The sequence below is a fragment of the Chaetodon auriga genome, chromosome 23 (assembly GCF_051107435.1).
Source record: "Chaetodon auriga isolate fChaAug3 chromosome 23, fChaAug3.hap1, whole genome shotgun sequence".
Lineage (NCBI taxonomy): Eukaryota > Metazoa > Chordata > Actinopteri > Chaetodontiformes > Chaetodontidae > Chaetodon > Chaetodon auriga.
The window spans coordinates 7659142-7683750 of record NC_135096.1 but is presented as its reverse complement, the minus strand read 5'-3'; the positions used below and the strand labels follow the sequence as shown (position 1 = coordinate 7683750).

General features: G+C 44.0%; 1 protein-coding gene across 3 annotated transcripts in view; it reads left to right on the top strand.

The window, feature by feature from the left end:
- LOC143316243 (receptor tyrosine-protein kinase erbB-4-like) overlaps window positions 1–6674 on the top strand; it is a 229845-nt gene extending 223171 nt beyond the window's left edge. For all 3 annotated transcript variants that reach the window (XM_076724092.1, XM_076724093.1, XM_076724091.1), the window contains exons 26-27: window positions 1051–1336; window positions 2298–6674. In XM_076724092.1, coding sequence (XP_076580207.1) covers window positions 1051–1336; window positions 2298–3136 — 1125 coding nt within the window. In that variant the 3' untranslated portion in view covers window positions 3137–6674. The remainder of the gene's footprint in view (window positions 1–1050; window positions 1337–2297) is intronic.
- Window positions 6675–24609: the final 17935 nt, after the last annotated feature.

Here is a 24609-nt window from a genome sequence, read left to right as displayed (position 1 = left end):
CGTGCCGCTGGCCCACGGCTCCACATCTTATCCACCTTTACCCCCGCGACTTACTCATTTGCCGGCGGATTTTTGTTCCCTGACGGGCACACACGTACCCCAAAAAAACACACGGTAATCCATCCACTGTTCAAGGTCACCACCCCTATCATGACTTGAAACTCCTTTGATTATGCACCAAAAAGCCCCTTCATGCCCAGAAAGGGAAAGGAATTCATTGTTAAAATCCATCGGCTGGCTGACTTTGCCATGGAAAGTTAGTTATTCAGGTTGCGCCACCGCAGACGCAGTCCGATACAGACAGTTATCTAATCTGCTGTTATCTGATTTGCTCTCACGCTCACACTTGAAAAGAGGAGCTGATAATGACTGGCTTTGAAGAAGGGATGAGCAGAGAAGTTTGGAAGAGAGGGAATGGAGGCAAGACAGTAGGTGTAGGTGGACAGATATAACCCCAGGGTGTTTCCTTTTTTTTTTTTTTTTTTTTTTTTTTTTTTCTGTTGTGTTTTGTAGCTCTGCTTCCTGTAATTGCTGCTCTAGTGCTAGCAGTTGGCAAGAGCGCAGAGGAGTGGGCTTGGGTTAAATAGCCCACGGCAAGCCAACACAGTACCACAAAAAGCCCTTTGCTTCACATGTCATGTTTTGTATTTTCTTGTTGGGTTTTTTTGTTCTTTTTTGAGGTTCAGGTGTTTGAATCGCAGCTTCGTCTGGCTGCCCCTCACAGTCCCTTAAGGCTGATGACTACATCGGCACAACTTTGTTGGAGAATTCTACCTTCAACAGGCAACTGCATGGGTTAAAAGTCTCACTTCCTTTGCCGCAGGTGGCATACAACTGTCTTAAACTCAGACTCAAACTTTATTATTTTGGCGTTCACACCATGTGTGCTTGTTGTGGTTCAATTGAACTGTAGACATCTTTACTTTGGTTTGTCAGGCAATCCTCTTTCAACACATCCCGAGTGGTTTAGTCCAAAGAAAATCAAACCCGCCTTATACTCACTAACATCAGAAATCAATATCTTGTCTATATATCCACTCTTTTCCTCAGAACCAGTTTGGCTATCGAGATGGTGGTCCAACCCCTTCAGAGGGCCCTCTGGCAGGGGCCCAAGCCTGTGTCAGTCAAGAAGCCACAGGCGGACCGGTTCCAGCCCTGGAGGAACAACGCTGTAATGGGAGCCTGCATAAGAAGAACCTGAGCCAGGCTGTGGCAGAGGACAGTGTGGGCCAGAGGTACAGCGCTGACCCCACCATCTTCCTGGGGGAGAGAGTGTCCAGAGGGGACACTGATGAGGATGGATACATGACACCCATGAAGGACAAGAGCTCCTCAGGTAGTGAAACACAAAACACAATCAAGTAGTGTGAAATAAATGTTGCTGCCTCTAGACTGACAAATAAGTCCAGGTAGAAATTCTGCAGCCCTGCACACCATTTTGTGGTGATGATGCATAACTACATTTTAGCAGTTGTAATCCAACACAGCACTGTGGAGATAATGCAAAATTTTCTTCATTATACTCATTTCTCCTCAGTCTCTAAAAAACACAAGTGCCATGGAAATAACTGCACTATCTTTTGTGCTGTTCCACAAAGACGCAATTTAAATATAAAACAAGTGCATCTCGTGTTTGCTACAAGTTCTCGCCTTGTGGGCCATCTCTGTGTTGTCATCTCTTTCCTCATTAAAGTCGTAGTAAATACAATCTTTTGTAGCATATTGCCTGTTCATTTCATTTCATTTCATTGATTAAAATTCTTACCGAGTCTCTGTCAACGGTGTATGTCAGCTACCACAGAGTCATGTTTTGCCTTTGATCATAATTCAGTCCATCAGCCCTGCTCTTGCACTACCATCTTTGATTTTTGAGCAGCTCAAAATATAACAAAGCCTGCAGCAAAATGCATCTGATGCAATGTCAAGGAGCGGAAGAGTGGGCAAAATCAATAGGTTTCGCACCCCACTATTATAGTGCTTGGAAACAGTGAAGAGGGGTCATTTGCTGGCATTTTCACCCCCGGCAGATGGAGTTTCCAATGCCAAAGAACTGCTGGCAACTTGCCCGTCTGGTCCTGAGTGGCTGCCATTATCGCCATTATCATCTTCATCTCCATCTTCTCTCCTCATTAGCGAGTGAACTCTTTCTCTTTCTGTCTTTCAATTTCTATTTCTTTTGTTTTCTCTTTATTTAATTTCCTTGAATCTTTTGTTTGTCTGTCTTATTCTCTTATAAACTCCTTGTCTCTTGTTCTCCACATTCCTACCCTCCCTCCCTTTTCTGATCTGTGCTACAGAATACCTGAATCCCATTGAGGAAAACCCGTTTGTCTCACGACGTAAAAACGGCGAGATCCATGCCTTGGATAATCCAGGCTATCACAGCACACCCAACAGTCAGCCCAAAGGAGAGGATGAGTACATCAACGAGCCCCTCTACCTCAACACCTTTCACAGCCCCGCTGAGCTGGGCCTGGAAGCCCTGAGGAGAAATGGTCTACCCCTACCCACCCAGCCTCCTTCTTCCATCTCAGCCACAACTTCGGGCTCCCACCTCCCACTTACCATCCAGACCAGCCTGCCCCACTACCCCCTCCCCACGGCCCAGCCCTCTCCATCTGGCCTGCCTTGCCATCATGGCCCACCAACCCACATCCTCCACGCCCACCATACCATCAAAACTGCAGGACAACCTGGCAATCCAGGTGGCGGCTCCACCAGCCAGAGCCAAACAGGAACTACTGCCCAGGCCCAGGTGTGCCAGTCAGGTGCCCTGTCCACTTCGGCCACCATCGGGCATGGCAGCCTGCCAGCCTACCAGAGCCATGCCACCATGCACCCTGCCAGCTTGCTGAAACACGGAGGACTGACATCAGGTAAAGTCAGTGGGAAGAAGTTGAAGGTGACCTTTGACAATCCAGAATACTGGCAGCACAGCTTGCCTCCCAAGTCGTCTAATCAAGCGGTCCCCGATGGCGCCCAGGGAGGTTCCACCAACGCCAAGCTCTTCTATAAGCAGAATGGACACATACGGCCGGCAGTAGCTGAAAACCCCGAATATATGTCTGAGTTTTCCCTGAAATCTGGCACAGTCTTGCCGCCACCACCCTACCGGCAGCGGAACACTGTGGTCTAGATCGTTCCACATGACAAACGTTCCTCAGTCTGACTCTAGCCTCCAGCAACCCAGACATCTTCTCCGGTTCCACTGTTCCATACAGAGGGGAGTGGCCACAACCAGAGCCAACCCCCAACTCTTTCCAAATAACGTGCCATCTGCTGTAGACTGTAGCAACATCAGAAGGAGGTGGACCGAACCGAACCAAGCACCAAGCAGACCCAACTCAGACTCACACACCTTCACTATATCCAATCCAGTCCATTTCTGTTCTGTAGATAGAGACTGCGCTCCATGTCACTGAGAAAGTGAAGGTATTGTAGTTCGGACACATGACTGTCGCACAGCAGCGCACGTACCGTGTCCCAGCAAGCTAGACCAGAATGGTGTCAAACAAGATGGATTTGACTTGGGGGACCTGAACTCACTGCCAGCCACTGCGGTGTCAGATTCATGGGAGGAACAAGATGTTTTATTATTTTTTGCTTTCCAGTATAAAGGTCTGAGGATGAACAACACTCTTCTCTGAGGGTTTCTGAAATAAGCAAACAGACGGAGCAAATATAGTCTGTTAGATGTCAAGATGTCTTGTTTTGTAAATGACCTTGTGGAGTGAGGCGAAACGGCAAAATATGGAGGGAAAAAGACTGAAAGGTTTAGTCAGGAGAGTGACTTGCAGTAACACAAAAGACGGAGCACTGAAAGCTTTTTGGCCTATAGGATTATACTGTATGTTCTCGATTTTTCCATCAAATATGTGAAACTCATCTCATCTTTCTACTGTAACTGTGATACTGTGACGGCCAAAACTACAGTGATCCCTCCTTTCACATTTGTAGTTCAACCATGGACTTTTTAACTTTGCCTGAAAACACGCAAGACAAATGCTGTTTTGTTGCTTTTGCTCGACCGCTGTCTCTTTGGAAAAGCTGATGAAAAACAGCTTCTTCCAAGCAAAAGGGAAAAATACATTTTTATAAACACTGGTTGCAGTGCTGAGGAGATGGATTTTTATACACTGGTTTTCCCTTTCAGATCATGAAGCTAACTTAAATGAGCAAAGAGTGTCTTGCCATACGAGCGGGAGGCTATTTGGGGAAATTGCTGTATCTGCTGAATAGTGTGATAAGACCATCCGTAAAGCAGCTGAACATGAAATGGTGATCATAGAGACAGAGAGTGAGGGAGAGAGCAAAAGAAAGGGGAAAAAAAAATCTACAGAGAGCGGATGGAAAGTTCATACAAGCCGCTTAATGAAGACCTCAAGGAATGAACAAGACAGCACCAGCAGAGCACAGTAAAAACAGACTACTTTGTGTGTGTGTGTGTGTGTGAGAGAGAGTCTGTGTTTATGTCAGTGTGGATGTGTGTTCACATATTAGCGAGCCAGTGTGGCCCCACAGGGGTATCTGTGGAAACAGAGATGCGGCAGAAGTCAGCGATGACATGGTCGACAGCACCACCGCTAACCAACACAAGACTCAACACTGGTCTGACCTCAAACAAGGCTTCCACCACATGACTGCAGTCAAGCAGAAAACACACTTTCATTGTCACCAGCTTGAATCAAAAGACCGCTTGTTGTCCACCACTTGATCAGTTCAAGTCAAGAAGCTGGGTTATGCAGGATGAGTCGAAACACACAAAGTGATGCAGAAACTGTGCCAACATTACTTCGTGTAGAAAACAGCATTTGTCTCTGTCACTGTATTCATTTATGAGGAAGTGTTTTGGTTGCTCGGATCTTATAAATCATAACCACTTTTTCTCCAGTCACATTCCTCTCTATGACAGCAGATTTGGACATGGTAGTGGTTTAGATAGGAAATGAGTCTCTGTGGTTTCTTTAACTATGTTCTGAAAATAATGTTTGCCACCACACTGGTGTTCTCACAACCAGTCTTATTGATTTGTAAGATTCATCATCTAAATCTATGGACAGTCTGTTTTGAAGCCTGACCAATATTATTCTCTTGTCTTGGTCAAAGGTGGCAAAGAAGACCTGCACAGTTTTAAACCATTTCGTTATTGAACTGAGACAAATAATCACCAACAAATATTTGTCTTCTTGTCAGGCTTTAACCTAAAATGAGCAGTAACAATGCTGCCGGTTGCACTTGGGCTTCTCCAGCTGGGAGTGCCCGATCACAGAGATTTTGAGCCCCATGTCAGAACTAGATAAACGCCTAACCTGCCGACTTTGTCCCCTCGAAATCACCTTCATATGCATCTAATTTACAACCACAATTACAGTTTGAAGAGAACACAGTTCCACCCAAATTATAGTGGATGGATTTACTGAAGAAATGTTGTTAATTATAGTAATGCAAACTCCAATTTCTGCTTATGGCAGCTATGTACATCATTTTAATGGTTAAATTTAGGCACTGGCAGCATTTGGTTTTAGGCAGTCAGCTGCCACCAAATAACATTTATTAATGTTGATAAAAAAAATGCCAAATTTGCAACTTAGAGGAGATTATCTTATCTTACTATCATTGTTTTTTTTTTGTTTTTTTTTCAAGTGCAGCTGTAACTTTTTCCATCATTGAATTTTGAGTAGTGCAAGTAGTCTGGCTACTTTTCAACTTAGCATCTCTTCTCAGCCCAAAACAACATATCCCGACTGAGTTTTACTCTTGAGACCACCAATAGAGCACTGATGCCCCTTTATACTCAAGAGAATTGTTCTAACCCTCACTACCCGTGCCTCTTCAGGCAAACTGCCAGCCAATGCTGCTAAAAGCACGAGTGTTACAGCCATTATTTCTTCCACCAAGCCATACAGAATACCTGTGGGTGGTACAACACCACAAAGCTTTTCAAACTTTCAAGATCAAGGCGACGATTTTGTAATGATGGCTTGCCTCAGAGGTCCTCTTGCAATATCTCACTAAAATCACATCTTAGTTCAGTCAATATGAACAAAATCTTGTAGATCCTGAACCTTGATCATGTTTTCCCAGCCGTTTACTGTGGAACGTGAATATTATTGCTTTGCCATTGTTTTTAGCAGCTTTTCATCATTCTGCCGCATGAGCAGAGCCCTGTCCAAGCTGTTATCTTGTGTCGGTTTATTTGCCATATTTTAATGTGTGTGAAAGTGTTCGTCTGAGAAAGCCGTGTATGTTTATCCTCCCCTTGGAGCACTTTGATCAAACTCATGGGTAGAAAGAAAGGATTTCCACCCTTCGTTACTGAAATATTCAACTTATTTATCTGGTCGTTTACTACTCCAGAAAGCAGAAGCTTTAGCAAAAAGTCCAAGGAGGTTACTGCGTTCAAGAGTTCAGAGAAGAGAACACATTTTAGTCGGGACTGACCAGCTTCAAGAATGTCCTTGTTTCCAAGTTTTTTTTTGTTTGCTTCAAACAGTATTTATAATGCTGCTTTGATGATATCATGATTATTTGATGAAGGAGTATTTTGTAGTCCCTTTTGGAGCTCTAATTCAATGAAATAGAGACAGCATTTAATATCAATGTGAAATATTTATAGCGCGTTTGAGTTTGTTTATACAGAACGATGGAAGCGTCTGCCAAATCTCAGTTTCAAGAAGATTAAAAAAAAAAAAAAGGAAATCATGATGGTGGTGAGAAGAAAAACACATGCATTGGTTTCTCTCTTGCTTGGCCTAAATTATACTGCAGACCCAGGCAAAATATCCTTTTGAATCAAGAATAGATTAGACTGAAACCCTGATGAGGCGACCGGCCTCGCATGTTCTCAAGAGCCCTTCAGAGTATCCAAGACACTCTGCAAACCTCCGTATTTAATCGAATCTTCTCATGAGTTCATTGCCATAAAGGGAAGAAAAACATTCCTAAACCTGAAGATAGAAGATATGTTGAGTCTTGTTTTTGCAACTCAAAGGTCTTGGTCACCATTACAGTTTGTTTTCCTTCTGTGGGAGTCATCATCTCCTTCCTCTCTGCGGGCTAACATTCTTGTTTCAAACATATTTTGCCTTGGCGTTGGCCTGTGTAACCTGCTGCTATTTGTCTCAGCCTCCGTGGCTCTTGGCAGTTCAAGAACACACCGTGGCAACCGGTGTTTACGACTGATCACTTTGATTTTTCACTTTTGACCGTTTCCTCCAAGCCAAGGCGCAGAGGCATGTAGCCATGTTGTACTGAAGCGAACCTTTCGATACGTCACCCTCAGCAGTTACCCACCGTATAGGCTGCGTTAGAGTCTAATGTATAGTACAGCATCACCTTGCATGGTACCTAAAGTGAGTGTTTTACTGCCCCCCACGTTTGTATCTCTTCATTGATGACAGTATTATATTCAAATTTCTGTCCAGGGAGTGAGCAGCGTGGGAGGAAATAACCAGATTTTTTTACTGAATTCAGTAGCACAAACTGGGAATCCTTATTTCTGAAATCTTTCATGGGATTTTTTGTGTATAGTACCTTATATAGTCTTTTAATATTAGTTTTCCCATATTATCAAGGAAATTTTTCTTCAAGGAAAAAGACTCTATGATTTCTTTTTTTTCCACTATTGTGTCGATTACTGTACATTATTTAACATGTTTGTCATTCTAGCTGCGATTTTTAGTCGGTCTCATCTTAATTGCACAAATCATCGGTTACAAGTGGAGGTCATTCATTCTGTGTGTTCAAATCATCAGATCAGTATAAATGTACAGAATCTTTGGGGTTTCCTCCAAAACTTATCTAACACACCACAACAACAAATGTGAATAGTATTTTTATAAAGCACTGAAACGGCCAACGTGGTGAATTTGTAAATAAGGAGGCGATGCTTCGAATTTGTATGGTCTTCTCTCCTACTGCTGTTTCCTCCTGCTTATAACAACTTGTACAAAAGGAGCCGTACATATTTGCTTTATGTAAGTGTACCTTTTGACTAATGGGAGTTTGATTTTAAAAGTGCTTGTTGACCCTTTCTCATGTGAAAACGCTGTTCCGTGGCCCCTTTTCCAGAGCTTTGTGGCTGTCCTCCTGTAATGTTTCAGTTTAGTGGTGAACAGTGGTGATGGTGGGCGATAGGCGTGGTGGTGGGGCTCTTCAGTCCACCTAGTATCTCTGTTTCGCTTCCCCATGCCTGCCACATTTCATTTGTCACCCAGTAATGAGAAGAACCCAGAACAAGCTAACAATAGCGGCTTTCCCCTCTTTATCTTTCCCTCTTTCTAAATCTCATAAAGCTGAAACCAGTGCTGCCAACCAACCCAGATCACCTGCGTTTGGGATTCGGTGTGACTTTCTCTACTTACTTTCTACTGGAAATATTACTGAGCCAAGTCTGACCTCCTCCTCCTCCTCCTCCTCCTCCTCCTCCTCCTCCTCTCCCTTGAAAGGCAGAGCACAGCCTTCACAGTACAACCTGTTTTCAGTTCAGTTCTGATTTGTTTTGCATGCCTTTAGAGGAGACCTAGTAGAGAGAAGGCGTTCCCGATAACTCCTCCTCGCCTACATTAGCTGTCCATACTTCCCCCGTGTCCCAGTTATTTGAAACCATACCCAAAGCTTTATATCATAGAAATACCGTTCCTCATGTTTGTTACATGAATCTGTCAAAAGTATATTTTTAATTTAATATAAATAAAGATTGATTCAGTATATATTGCACTGGTTTGGTGGTGATTTTGTGCATCTGTTGTGTGTCCGACAGCTGAAAAAGCACGTAACGCTACGAGTTGGAGTCAATGCATCCTGCTGTGTTCAGGTCAAAACCCAAACTGTGGGAACACAGGACCCTGGGAACATGAGACCCTTTGTCATGTTCGTACAAATCTGGAGAAGATCGGACCCTGGTAACATAGGACCCCGGGAGCATATGACTCCATCCCATTGCTTGACGTGCCACCCTGCTGCCTGTAAATAGAGCAGAAAATGAAGCCCTGTTCGGTTGCTCTAACACTCCAACAGCTTTAATAATAAAATTTAACAGATGGTGTCTTTAATTAAGGCAAGGGAGCTCTCAAGTTGCAGCGTGCTTGTTTTGACCCGACTTCTTCAGATCAACATTACAGAAGTTGCACTGGAGGCGAGAATCTGCACCGCACCACACTTTCATGCTCAAAAGGACTTGCAGATGAAGACCAGCTGCATCAAAAGGTCCGCAGTGTTCTCCGAGCCTCCTCCAAAAGCTCGCCTCAAATAGGCTAATGTGTGGATATAACATTTTGCTCTCGTTTTTCTCTCGCCCCGTGCTGCGCTTAATCTGCTGTTTACCCAAGTGCTGGTTATGTAAACTGGCATAGGCAACATAGTTTGCTATGCAGCACTCCTCCATTGCTGCTGCATTCCCAGGCTTTCATTTCAATCATAAATAATACAAAACTGTCCAATGGCAGAATATGAGCTTTCTGAAGTCACTGATATTAATACTAATAAGGCGATGGGGTGCTTTAAGTAAACACTGTTTATGAACTGAACCCCCCCCCCCCTTCTCGTCCTCCTTTTTCCCCCCTCTCCTCTGTCTATTAGTTTCCTCAGAAGCACTGAGACTCAATTAGTAAGCACACTTAGTTCCACCATAGTAATTTAGAGAGGGGGGCTTCTGCTGCAGAGTAACAGTATTTGAAATATTTCCTGTTATATTCACATATAGCTACTTAAAAATCTATATTAGGTCTGCCCGCTTGAATCACTGTCAAAAAAATTATGCCTCCCATTTGCCACGGAAAAGAAAATTTAATTGATACTCACTCACTCCCTTCCTAATGTTGAACTCACATAATAGACAGATTATCTTGAACATTAAGCACACTTCCCGACAGGACTTTGCACATTATCACCCGCACCAGACAGCAAAGGGGGGAGGTCATTGTTAATTTGGCAACTGCTGTATAACCATTTGTCAGTGTGTTACAAGTCTCCTTTATGGCTGATCCTCCGGCGAAGCCTGCTATCGCCGCCAGGAGATGGGGTTCAGCTCCATCCCGGAGGCCTGTAGCAATTATACTTACAGCTGCCCCGTACACCTGTGACATAGCTCGCTGATGACAGCTCATCGCCGACAGACCGGTGCTGCTTAATTGCAGCGTGTCACCTTGACGGGGTGTTTTACCCACACACTCTTGCACCAAAGAAAGACGAGGCGTCTGTTTGAAACGGCTCCATGTGCTTGATGATTCTTTTCTATTATGTGTTTCTTGGGCTGCAGTTATTTTGTTTACAAGTGTCCTCGTCGGGATTCAGAAAGTCCGGGAAATAGAATCCAGGCCATGACACCAAACTCTAATCCTCCACATAAAATATCAGTCTTCAAAGGTGCACTTATCGCATGACAAGGTAAACTACCTTAAAATGAAGAATTACTCTGCTTAAATTGTTATTGGAAATATAAACCACACAATGCAGCATCATATCAGTGAGCTAATATATCTGCCTGAGTCTGGTTGCAAAATTTGTCTCTTCAGTCACTGCAGCTCAGCCTCGGGTGCAGTAGAATTATGTATCCAATGCTGGAAAAGCACAGGCCCCAGATACAGCTTTCAGCGACACAATTACTTGCTACCATGCTGAGTGATGACTATTGATTGGCTGTAGTTGACACTGATAAGGATGGTCGGTTTTGCACGAGAAGTATTTCATTTACAAACACGCGGGCACAAAATCAGCTTCTCACTGGCTGAAATGACTCTCGCTAGCTAATTTTATCAGCCGTAGCCTGCTAGCCAGTTAGACTAATGTTAGCCTCGTGAGACGTTTGGAAACATCTTCAGCAACCCATGGGGTTATGCATATGGGGGTTATGCATATTTAAGACTCCTGGGGTCTTAAATATGCATAACCTCATATGTGGAGGACGTGGAAATAAAGAAACAACATTGTTTCTGTGTTAAGGGACTTAGTCCTCGTTTAATGTGTTTAAGTGAAATGCAAGATGTGATCTTGACACACCTACTGTGCTGAGTTACAGTTGTTAGGCTGTGATTGGACAATTGCTGGTCTAAGGACCTCATGAAAAGGCAGTTAGCTATTCCTTAATTTGCTTTTTAGTTTCTGAGTCATCATATCACCAGCAAGCGACAAAGGCCCCCAGTCTTTTCAAGCATTTGAATTTTGTTGAATTCAAGCTGCAACAGCGAGGCTGGCAGTGTAACGTCTGTTAGAAATCGTGTATCTGTTCCTGTATTAATCCGCCGCTTTATCCTCTTTGTTATGTCAGTGTTAATTTGACATCATTACCCTAACATATTGCTCTTTTTCACTTCAGATTTTGTATTTACATTCTAATAACATGGAAAATGCCCCTGGTGTCACGTAATGCGCAGTTAAATTTGGAATATGTCCATTATGTTTCTTCCATAATGTGTTTAAAGATATGAAGCATAAATCACACTTATCTCCCACCATGGGGCCTTATCTCCCCTGTCGAGTCATGACTGCACATTATTACAATAACACACAATTATGTGAATTGTGTTTACTGAGATGCAGAGTTGAAGCAAGAGGCAGGTTTTCCATCTAAAAATCAGCAGCAAAGTGAGGCCAAGAAACAGATTGTAGGCACAATTCAATCATGATGGCTATTTTCCAAGATTATATTAAGTCTCCACAGGGCTGTGAATGTATTGACTGGCCAGAGCTTTGATGATTTCAAAGGACTTTTTATGGCTTTGAATAAGAAGTCTAGGTAATCGCTGAGTCGTTAGTGCTAATCAGCAATCCTATCAAAGCAATGCAGATACAGTGAATGTGCTATCAGTTGAAGAACTTGTACTTACCAGAGCTTTTACCAAGAATTATTCACTCAGTTGCAGCCTAACAATGTAAGTCTTAAAGTCAATACTGCTCAAATCTGTTAAAAGTGAAAGAAAGATGCCCTTTTGTTTGTAGAGTGCAGAATTCTTTAACACTGTTTAACACTCAGCGGTCAGCTTTTCCACTGGCTTGAGTCAAAACTTGTGGGATACACTATCTCCATGCCTGAGGCTCATACAAAAGGCTGGGGGAAAGATGGTTCCGAGGAGTCCTATCTGCTGCCAGCCAATGAAGACAGTCCAGTCTGCAACTGAGGATTAACATGAAGAGGAGGAGGAGGAGGAGGAGGAGGAGGAGGAGGAGGAGGAAGAAAATGAGACAAGAAGACAACTTCCCGTGAGGCAACTTTTCCACCCAACATAGTAATCAGGGCAGAGACGGCGGCTGAGGAGGCAGTCAAGTAAGAAAACAAGAGAGGGTGAGAGAATAGGCCAAATTGAGGTAAAGGTTGGGCACAACAGCCTGAGGCAGACTGTCGAGGGCAGCCGCACAAAATCACCTCTGAGAGGGAGCAGCAGGGAGCAGCAGAGACAGAGTGGATGGTAGCTGGAGCTGCTATTGACTGAGCAACTCGTAGCAATACGGCCAGATCCTCGAGTTTAGGAGGCGGTTTTTAAGAAAGTTTGCACGACACATGAAAACGGCACTCTTCAGTGTGAAACAAAGTATGTGTCTACACTTCATTCTGTGCAAGCTTACACGAGCAGGCGTTTGGCAGGAGTCTTGTGCTGAGTCACGCCACAAGCTGTTTGCTGAGGAGCGCTCTGGTCTTTAGAATAGAAAGCTGTACTGTGTGCCTTATGGCTGTCATGCAGCCTGTAAAGGATTGCACAGCTGGAATTGTCATGTGCACATGAAATACTGTGGAGCTTGGTTACTGGGCAAATGAGGATGGGGTGGCTTAAGAGATGCATTGGTCCATATAAACTGGTAAGACTTTAAGCATGCTGTCGTGCTTAATATTAAGTTAATTTGATCAATAAGGAGCCCAGTGATGAGCTATCTGTCCTCACTCACTCGATAATCATAGTTTCCCCTGCAGCTGAGGTGGTCTTGTCTCTTACCTGCAGAGTCCTCATTCACATGCACATCTGTGTTTATTGATATTAATTAATGACAAATAAGTGGTGGTGCATTGGGAACAGGTGTAAGTTAACAGCTTGATAAAGACAGTGTGGCCAGACTTTGAAGTAGCTGTACTGCATTTGAAGTTTTTTTTCATTCTGATCAGTCGTAAAATAGCACGCATATTGTACGTTCAGCCCATTATAATGAGCACTGTAATCACTGTCATTATTATCATATTATTTAATCACTTGCTTTTAAATGACACTGTTTTTAGCTAATTTCTAATCAGTCTAATTGTCTTTTTCACTGTCCTTTCCAGAATGACGGGATTCTCCCAGGCCTCTATCAAAGTCAACCATCGAAGCCCCCGGGTTGGTTGAAATCGACCAATTAGGCGACGCCATCCTCCATTCTCTGGTTTCTGGCCACATGTAAGCGAGTTTGTGCTTGTTTTTCGTGAGCGCTGCTTTAAAATAGAGCATCACGCACACAGTGTGATTTAATAATTCCATTTTAACATCGGCAGCCCTGGACCATACATCTGATTTGTTCTTCCTGACATAACCTCTCACAAACACAGCAGACAGCACTTACAGGTAAACCTGCACCTGTCCACCCACACACACACACCCCTGCACAAACACATACACACCGTCTCAGTTACGCCGCTGCGAGTGTTCTTTTTTTTTATGGCTCAGTGAGGATTTTCAGTGAGAGATATCTGACTTTTCTCGCTTTATTCCCACAGTGACCCCCAGCTACACACGCACACACACCCACACAGCGCCACACATGCACAACTCCACGCATACACAAACGCGCAGACTGGCCTGAGGACAGAGATGGAGAGGTCTAATTTCCACAGGGCCCGCAAAGTCTCTCCATCCCTCCAAACTCAATCTCCTCTCTTTCTCTCTCACAAAACTACACACACTTGCAGAATTACCACATATATGGACAAGCGCGCACACATGTTCTCACACATGTGCACTCATGGAAGCATGCATAAAAACTGGCTTTACTGTGTGCATTGCAGAACTCTGTCATCATTTGACTAAATGCGCTGTTCGAAACAGGAATCTGTATTTTGCATCTCTTTGGTTTTCCCTCTTACTTCCGACATTTAAACCCCACCACCACACACAATTCCTCACATCACACTGACGCCCTCTAACTCCGTCACACATACACAGTCGATTACGTTCCAGAGCTCACAGGCAGGGGAGAAAGATGAGATTTATGTTGGGTAAACCACGTAATAGCCCTTTATCATGCTCCGGTGGGCTCTGATCGAGCCTCGAAGAAGGGTCTGTAGGAAGCTCCATCTATTTGTGCACGTGTCAACGGTGAAGGATTGAAATCGAAAGAGGCAGAAAGGTATAGTTTGACGTGCAAATGCACAGCTTCATGAGCAGGCAAAACTACTCTGTGACCAAACAGTCCCAGGTTTGATTCCTGCGACAGCTAATGCACATCCATCAGTCTCTGCCCGTCCTGCTGGTTTTTTTAGCGAAGGCACCGAACCCCCACCTGCTCACTCCATCATACGTCGCTGCGGATAATAGCATCAGCTAAATCCCTAACATGTAAAGAGGCCTGGAGATGTCCAGATGGTCTGTAGCAGCTCCATAATTTGTCAAAGAAAATGATGCTGAACAGCATAAAGAAATTAAGCCGATACAGACAGAAAGCGCTTCTTCTCTTTAACTGATGTGAATTAAAAGATGAGGCTGGCAGTGTTTTTGTTTTATACAAGATTACTGTGAAAAAAAAGAAGCCAACAATTAATTAATCTCAGGAACAATTATTGTCTGTGCAGCCGGATATAGCTTGTGTCGCACAGCTCCACTGTTTTTTGGGAAATATGCTCGTTCGCTTTCTTGCCAAGCGGTGAGAAGATTGATACCACTCATGTGTATTCCAAGTATGGCGTGAGACCCAGCGGGTGGTTAGCTTAGCTTGGCATCAGGACTGGAAGCAGCTAGCCTGGCTCTGTCAAAAGGCTAAAATTGTACAGATCAAACCAACAAGATATAATTAATAAGCGAGCTAGTGAATGTTGCCATTGTACGTGTCTTTGCATTCAAAGAAGCCTCTTAAAGATGTAGCTGAATATTGTGTATTTTTCTTACTCCTGATACAGAACCTGGACCGATTTTTAACTCCATATAAGCCCTGCATCAGGTCAAATTTTCTGAAGTATATATTCTATCTCCATTTGGCTAACTGAGACCTCCAAGTACATTTCACACACCATTAAGCGAGGTGCGAATCACTTTCAAGAAGTGCAAGAGACACCTCAGATGTTACTGACAGAGAAGCACGAAGAAAAAGGGCCTCTTTGGCGTCTCGCCCTTTGACTCCGAACACTTTGATGCGACCGAATGGAGCAAAGGGGGCATCTCGCCGCCGCCCTTCTGCATTCGCTTTCATCTGGGAGTGATGTTTGCCTGCGGAAGGAATGTGAGAAAAGGCACTGTTAGCAATAGTTACTTCTATGCCCTGAAATTCTGTGTTTTAATTAATGTAGCCACTGGGGGCGAGGACGGGGGTTACCGCTGTGATGAATCAAGATGAGTGTGCGCGCGCCTGTGCATGTCTTTTTCATCCTCTTTTCTTTGTGTGGATCTACTCTTAAGAGTCTAAAAGTGGTCTGGTCGTCCATATGTATGTGTGTGCGGCTTTGTAAATGTGTCCCTGTGTTTGTCCCACCAGCTCCTGCGGTGACTGAGTGTCTCTAATTGAGTGTGCTGCTCACTCAGACAGGAGGTCTCAGACAGTGTTGACATTCAGGCAGTGGAAGGCCACCATTGGGGATGACAGCTGATCATTCTTCCAGCCAGCACCCTAATTACGCGGAGATGGAGAGAGTGAAGGAAAGGGGCTTAAACAGAGAGAGAGAGAGGCTTTTTAAACAACAAACAGGTTCCGGTTCCTCCCGTCCTGCTGTTTCGTCCATTCATAATAAGTTCCCCCCCCTCCCTGGTGGTAGAAAAGCAGCCATCACCCCACTTCCTTCCTGCTCTCTGACTGAGCTCCTGTGACCACACCGCCTCCCCCAGCTCTCTCAACCTGGCATCTTTCACAGCGCTTTCCCCAATTATACTAAAGCTCCTGTATGTGTGTGTGTGTGTGTGTGTGTGCATGTGTGTTTGTGTGTGATTTCATTGTTGCCGGAAAGCATCGAGAAACATCAAGCTATCTCCGTCTTCCTGTCCCTTCCTCTCTCTGGGACACACTCATGTAGAGACATAAAGGCCTGCACACACACACACACATACACACACGCACACACACACACACATGCCCTTTGATGTATGGAGTCAATCAGACTTCATTGGACAGTGTTGTGATAGCCTCAGGATATTAGCAAGCTTGCTCTCCACTCACCCAGATGATAAACTCTTTATGTGTCCACAGGCTTTTGTGGAGCAATAACAGCATCTCTGGCCTTTCTCACCCTCCGCCATCCATTTCTGTGCAACTCAGAATGTGAGCCGTGTCGTCGCTGCCGCCGCTCGGAGGTGCATCGAAGACTTCCCGGGAATGTTGATTAAGAAGCGAGCCAGCTGCACAGGAGCAGGTGAGCGACCACATTTTTTTGCGTTTCCTAATTGTCAGGAGCCACCCCTTCATATCCTCCTCATGCTTTGGGAGCAATTTCCTGAACCTTACATTTTGGCAGTGGTCAGGAGTTGGCGCAGCCCGTTCTCACTAAAAAATGGCCATATATACGTCTTCTGTGCCAGCAGGTTTATTTTGAGGTGGCGACCTCTAGTAGCCGTCGCAGTTGTGATGGGAGCGGCAAAGGAGGAAGTCATGGGGCCTCGTATACAGTCTGCACATAATGTAGTTATGTTACTTAACTTTTTTTTTTTTTTTTTTTTTTTTTTTATGAATTCCTAAACCAAACAATGTAGTTTTCTCGCCTAAACCGAAGCAAACTGCAGCCGTTTCACTGCATGATCATGCAGGTCATTTTGGGAGTCATTGGCGGCTATTCAGTCATTTACGTTTGAGGATGTGTTGCAAGAACGGCAGCAAATGATTTGCAGCAGCACTGCAGGTGGCTCTCGACTCTAAATTTTATTTAACTACATGTAAACATGAAAGAAAATCCATCAGGGCCACTTTTTCATTGCTGTCGCCCACCACACATAACAGCACATCGAAATGACCACATTTTCCAGGTATCAGAAGCAATGTCACCCTTTATGATAGAGACTCGGTGGCAAATAAGGCAGAACCTATTACCAAGTTTAGGTTCAGGTTCAGGTTAAAGGAGGCTCCAAGTTGGGTCGATAAGTTCCCATCGTGGAAATGACCCACTTCCCTCCACCGCTGCTGTCCTCTGTCAGTATCCACATTCAGCCACAGAGCTGCTACGGACTGAGAAGTCCTCTGACAGCTTTCACAGCCCTACACACCGTCAATGCAGTGACCCTAGGTGTGCAGAAAAAGGACTTGAAGCCCAGTTTGTGTGTAATGTGGGAGCTGTGACGTCGCCTGTGTAGTCAGCTGCACGGAAGCATATCTGAGCTGAGCGTGAGAAACGGCTGGAAAAGGCAGCCGAGAAGTGGCAGGTGTAGACAGGCCGCAGTGGGAAAGTGTTTACAGGATTGATCAGCAGTTTACCGCGGTGATTTCAGTCCGAGACCGTGTCCACCCTGATCAGTCAGAGAAATCACATGGGCATTGTCCCGTAATCTCTGCAGAGGCTGCTGTCTTGCGAGCGTTTCGAGCCATGTTCAGGCCGGCGATAGGCCCCGCGACTGGCTGCGCTGTCCATCCAGACGATGATCGCATGAACCATCTATCACAGGTTGATTATCAATCTAGCAAAAAAAAAAACAAACCATCTGTTTTTTCTGTCATAGCTGGAACAGGAGAAGGCATATTCTGATGCAGCGGAGTTAATAATAACAGGGGAGGAATACAACCAAGTGTATTTACTCAAGTACTGTACTTCAAATTTGAGGTAAATGCACTTGAGTATTAAGTATTGTAATGGAAATTCTTATTATTCATGTTTTCTTTTACTCCATCATATGACATGGTTAAATAATGATGAATAATAAGAATTCCCATTACAGTATAAATATACTTCAATTACACTACAGTACATTTTGTCATGATTACCGTCACTTAACACTTTAAGATTTTACATATATATATTACACAGTGTGTAAAATAATATGTGACGACAGAACACTCAAGGGGCACATTTTTCTGATTGAGCACTTAACATTTTGACACTTAAGAACAATTTTCTAATAATACATGTGTACTTTCAGCTAACATTTTCAATACAGGACTATTGGTTAGAGTTTTTTTTTTTACGGTGTGAGTTCAACTGAATACTAACAAAACAGGGATAACCCCTGAAAACCTGTTGGATTGCTTAAACTGCGCATCAACAGGTCACTTTACTTGCTTTTCTGGACATGCTTAAGCACTGATCGCACATCTGTTGCACGCACACTCACACTAAAGCATGTAAGAATTGAAAAGATGTATGGAACGCACATACCCGCACACACACGTCACGCATCTGCAGGACTCCACTTGAGATTCATAAGCATTTAATGAGTGTCTCATGGGTGCCAGCGTGTCTGACCTTGCTCACACTCCTCTCTTATTGTCATACACCACACAGGACGCTGCCGACTGTGGCGTGACAGGGAGGTGACAGCTGTGTGTGTTTGTGAGTGTGCCTCAAATTTAGCCATATAAGACCAACATACACACAAGAGGCGATGAGTGTGCGCGCATATGTCTGCGTTGGAGTCGGTACGCAAAATGTCAGCGGATATGCGTGCGCGCCTGGCTCCGTATGTGTCTATATGTGTGTTTATCTGTGCATGTGTGAGCGTGTGGGTGTTCAACATGGTTGTCAAGTGCTTGAGCGGGCCAATCTCTCATCTGCCATCCGCTCAGATCAGCTGACATGCGGCCAAACCAAACAGACATAAAGACAGAGCGGAAGGCATCACTATGCAGCTCAGCAGCGCAGTTTGTCCTGACCCTGTCTGGGGCCCTCTCCTCTCCGCTGATTCTAATGAGCTCCCCTGGGATTAGACTTAGACGGCCAGCGTCCCAATGAGGCACGGAGGGGGTCAGTACAGGGAGGGGTCGTGGGGGACATCAATACACCCACACAAACACATATACAAACACTGGATTCACCTCAGCACGGGCAGACAAACTTGTCTGAGCAGGAAGGTGTGAGATGATACTGTATCCACTACCTACTGTAAGGTAGACTGAGGAAACTAGATTTTTGAAGTACATCCATTCAGATACACAGTTTTTCTCAACTCTATGCTACTGTACAGAAAAGATGGCATAAAAAAAAAACGTGTGATATTACAAGACAAAAATAATCATTTGAAAATTAATTGAATTCAATCATTTATGTTCACAGTCATTATCAATACGATACGCTCCACCATTAGCATCCTTGCAGTATTAGGATTAATTGGGAAACGAGCCAACGATCTTCATATTGGCAATCAATTGTGCTTTGAAAGAACTTAGGAGTAAAATGGGGGGGGGGGGGGGTTGTTTTTTTTTTTTTAATTTCTTATATTCGTTTCTGTAGTAAACACTTTGAAAGTCACACACAGACTGGAAACTTCCCTCCCATTCTTGAAACAAATGGGTCTCTTCAGTGAATTTCAGTGTGGAAATCTGGAACTGATGACAGCACAGCTCAATATTTGGCCTTTTTTTGACATTTTAGAACATCAGCATTCATTCAGAGTCGTGTGTGTGTGCCCACTCGGCAAATATTCAGCCTCTTTTCGCTCTGCTTTTGGTCTCTGGCTCATCAGCTGCCAGTCGCAGAACTTGGTGCTGGGCTGGTAGTGTGCAATTGGTTTTTACAGCCTGATTAAAAAAACACCTGTGGCCAAAAAATGATAAAGACAACAAAATCATGGGACAGAAAACCAAAACAATGAGCTGAAAGATGCTCAAACGGAACAGCAGATTGGGTGCGGGTTTGTCGCTTTCACACTGTGTGTCGCCATGTGATCCATAGCTAAAGGTCCAGTGTAATGTGTGTTTTCATGAGTGTATAAAATAAGAATTGCTGTGTTTTCCATTGAGTATGACAGATGATGAAAGAGCTAATGAGGTATCACAACCCAACACTCCAATAATGGCTTATAAACAAGGTAAAATAATGAAGTTTTAATGGTTGCCCCTGACAGGTTTGTATTTTTTATGACGAGCAGCTAAGGGCTGACACACTGTCAGGTGGGACCCTGTGGGATTTAAATATTTTACTTTTCATTTTAGCTTTGTAATAGTGGCCATTAGAGTGACGTGTGGTGAGATTTAGAAAGTGTAAATGGTGGAAATATCTGCAGTGTGTACTGTACAACACAGGTGAGACAGATGTTGAGAGTATTTGTCAGCGTTACATTTTGCCTCGGTTGCTGCTTTTGTGTTTAGTTAGAACTAAGAAGATGTAGTCGACTTCGTCCCTTCAGAAAGGCGCAAAGGAGAGAAAAGTTTTGCGCTGAAGTTCAACTCTCCGAAGTTTAACAGCCATCAAATTAGTTTCCCCTGAACTTGCCGCCATTTCAGCTACGAGCACCTATCCAGTGGGCTGTTTTTAAAGTCATGTTCTGTCTTTGCTGGTGACACAAAACCCTTATTTGCCTGCAATTTCCCTCATTGGTATCAAAGGTTAAATGGTAAGAGGGCTGATCAGGTATTGTCTGCGCTAGACAAGCTCATTAATGTGTCACAATTCATTATCAGAGCCTTGTCCTCACCTTGTCAGGTGGCTAATGGGAATATCAATCATAGGCTTCCCCATCACGACCCTCCTCACATCTTTGCTGCGCATCTTGCCTCTGTTGACTTCTCATCCCGAAATACCACCAGGCCCAAACAGATCCGTCTGGAACAAATGTCAAACACAATTCGGCTCAGGAGTAAACACCCGCAAACATGGCTGACATGCAGAGTGCGACTCTTCTTGCGACACAGCCGAGGTGCCGGTGCTGCTGTCCTACAGATGTTTTCCAGCTGTCGTAATCGGACACAGTGTGTTCACTGTGACAAGGTGATGAGCCTTTGTGGACAAAGGAAGATGACAAACTTTTATTTTTGCCTGGAGGGAAGACCGTGTGCTTTCAGCAGCAGTCACGATGTTACGTATCTGCATGGAAGCTTAAAATAAGCATCCAAAATATAATATCTACATTCTAGTTTTGATCAATTTAATCGTTGAATTTAAATTTGTATTGATTTTTTTAATGTGATGGATTTAAAATGTAATTAGATTTTCAGCACAATAGATTTTGAATGTAATTCAATTTTCAGTGAAACTTAGTTTTCCATTTAATTGAGCTAAATTTTTAGTTTAACTGGATTTATTTTTTCCATTTGATTTCGTTTGACCTTGATTTATTTTTTTCCATGAACATTTTAAGTCCATTTCAATTAGAATCAAATCTGTTAGATTATTCTTTCTAATATGCTTAATTGGAATATGTGAATGTTTACTTTAATGTGATTTGATTTTAGATTTAAATTACAGTTACCATTCCCTGGGTCGTTTTGCGGTCTGGTGAGACCTGCTTCTACCATTTTTGTTGCATGTGTTTGTGATGATGTTGCTCGACACTGTAGCAGGAATCAGACTGCAGCTTAAATAGTAAACACGTTCATTTCGAAATTAAAGGTGTCAAAGTCCTCCTATAATCAGCTTAATTCGTGTCTGAATCCATTAAACAAACATAATAAAAACATCTGTGGTAAAAGTCAGAAGGTATCAGTGACAAAGCCAGACAAATTTTTGCATTTCATCCTCAGATTTTCCCCGAGATAAATTAGCATTTACATGAAATGTTCACCTTAATAAGTCACCGTAATTCGTTAAGGTCAGTAATTATGTCAGCACATCATACAGTCGTGATGTGTTAATTCCCTTTCGCATCAGTGCAGTTGGTTTAAGTCGATCATTACAGCACCTCAACAGGCAGAGCTGTACTCATTCAGCCCTTCTGGCTTAATGTGACATGCTGACTACCTCCACACCCATTAAATAGTGATTTGAAGACTTTTGGTGTGGTTTGTTTAAGTCAAAGGGAGTAATTGTCAAAGGAAAGCAACGGAGGAAGTGTGACGCAAAGAGAAAGGAATGAATGGCAGCTGGTCAGGAGGCCAAGCCAGGAGCCCTTAAGCGTTTCATCTTTTTTCTCTTCTCCTCTATCTCTGTTTTCTTCGCCACCTTTTGTTCCGCGCTGACACAGAGCCAAGGGTGAGAGGAGTTCATCGACTTGGACGGCTCGATAGCAGGCGTTGCCTCCAAAAGCTCCTGCTCTCAAATTGCCTGTAATTTCATTTTTTGTGTGTAAATATGTGTTTCTTGTCAGGTGCGTGGTCGGCGAGAAGAAAAACAGGCACGCAGACAGCCCTGACAAGCAATTACGCCACTGCTTGTTTGGGAGGCAGGCTGGGATGAGCTGTGGTCTGCTGGCGGGGCAAAAGATTGAACTCCAGAGACAGAGGAGAAAATGGCCAGAGGGAGAACGCTGGTGAGACGACTGCGGGCACAAAACTGGGTTTTGTTTTATTCCAGTGCTCGTGTCGTTGACTGAGCACGTCAGGAGAGACGGAAGGAAATAATTGAATCAGGCGAATAAACCCGCAGCGCGACACCTCGTTTGTTAAAGATCCTGCTGCAACCATCTTGATCCGTCTAGTCATTAGTATATTTTTGTGGAAAATCAGATTGGCCTTGTGGTTGGAGAACTGTAGGGTTCTTGTTGTAGTGCCTGCTTGCATTTGTAATGTGTTATTTAACTGCACTCTAACTATATATATGAATATTATAGACCTCTTGATCGTAGCTTAATTGAAGTAGGCCATTTAAATTCAGCTTGAATCACAGAATTTCATTATTTTGACACTAAATCAAAATGAGCATTGCCACGTTTCTCAGTATATTTAAAGCCACAATGTGTGCAATTAGTGGCTATTAGCATCTTTCTGATTGATGGCAGAAGTTGTTGTTTGTAGAAATAGCATACGTCTCTGAATGAAAGACACACACTGCCTCTTAAGTCATTTCTCTCTCCAACTCCAGTATCTCAGATCTCAATAACACAGCCATCACGTGTGTCCCACTATCATAGCACACTGCCCTGGACACCCCCTCAACCCAGGTTTCTAATTTTGCATCTCTGCTACTTTTATGGTTCACATTTCCACCCTGAACTAGCTTCCAGAGATGTGTCCAGACTGACGGTGGTAGTCATGCGGATTTCACCGCTGGGCTGTTTGTGCGCTCCCTGTTTATTTGCCTGAAACAGGCAATATACCGACTCTACAGATGTTAGCTGTAAGCAATGTACTTGTCACCCGTGTTTGTGTGACAGCAGATTCGCCAGGAAATCCAGTTATTTTCCTGGAGCCTTTTCTCCTTTTTCTCTTGAAAAACCTTTCTCTGTGAGTTCATAAAACAGAGCCAAGATAAGCGCACATTTTTAGCTCAAATTAAACATTTACTTTGGTGTACATCTTGTACCTTTGCATATATTCCGTACTATTGCACCACCTCTATAATTCTCCTCAGATCCTGTCTGAACACGCTGTAGGTTTTGCTGTTGCTGTACACGGCTGAACAAAGTGCAACGTATGTTTAATCTGGACACAACAACCGTGGTCGATAACATAACTGACAGAAATCCTCCATCCATCCATTTTCTGACTGCAGCTTCTCCTCAGGTCTGCCATGTGGCCTGGCTTTAATCCAAGGCCACAACCCTCACAGCCACCCTGCCATCAAAGCTCATATCGCTTCAGTCGTCTATAGCAGTGCAGCAGACCATGCTGACAGTGGTTACATCTGATATGTAACCTTCCCTGGGTGCACACATATGTTGATGTCAGAGTTGGAGGCTGAGGATGTGGCTTTGACAGATGGGTGGGCCAGCCCAGCTCTTCTCCGGCCGTGAACCGGGAAGTCTCGCCCTCAGGGGGAGTCCCAGGGTGAAGTGAGACAGCTCTGTGGGAGAGAGTACAGTTAGTCCATTCAGGGTTGTTCCATTAACTTGATTAATGGCCTAATTACCGCCAGTAAACACTCCTCAGAGATAAGAAGCAGAAAGGAGGAGGAAGGTTGGGGCAGGAGATCCAAGCAAGCTCACGGTCAGCCAATTACAGATTTGCTTCTGCATCTAAAGAGCACAAGCTGGACTTGGACTTCTTTTTTTAACCTTTAAGGTGCTTTCACTGAGAGCGGTGCTCTCTTTTTCATGAACATTTGCACAGTTCCCCAGCCAGACGTTACTGGAGGCTGCCCAGTAAAACTATGTCATGTGTGGACCTCTGAGCAGCTCCACTGAAGCGGTTGGGGAATACGTGCCTTGCTCAAGGGCACCTTTTTGAGGTGTTATAATGCTTGGTCAAGATCGAGGCAGCTACCTCCAAGCCCACCTCTGACAGTCTGACCTGCATTTGGAAGTGCAAAATTTCAGTCCAGAATCAATCAATTTTAATGGAGTCAGTGTCAGCAGTTTCACTCAGGCAGGCAATTTAAGTCTGCGCAGTGTTGACACACAAATTTGGACCATTAAGTAATTGCAAAGTGTCTTCACGGTGCTGATCTTTGAGGGAGCAGAGAACCAGAGAGTCCTCTAATGGATGATCTTGTTAAGT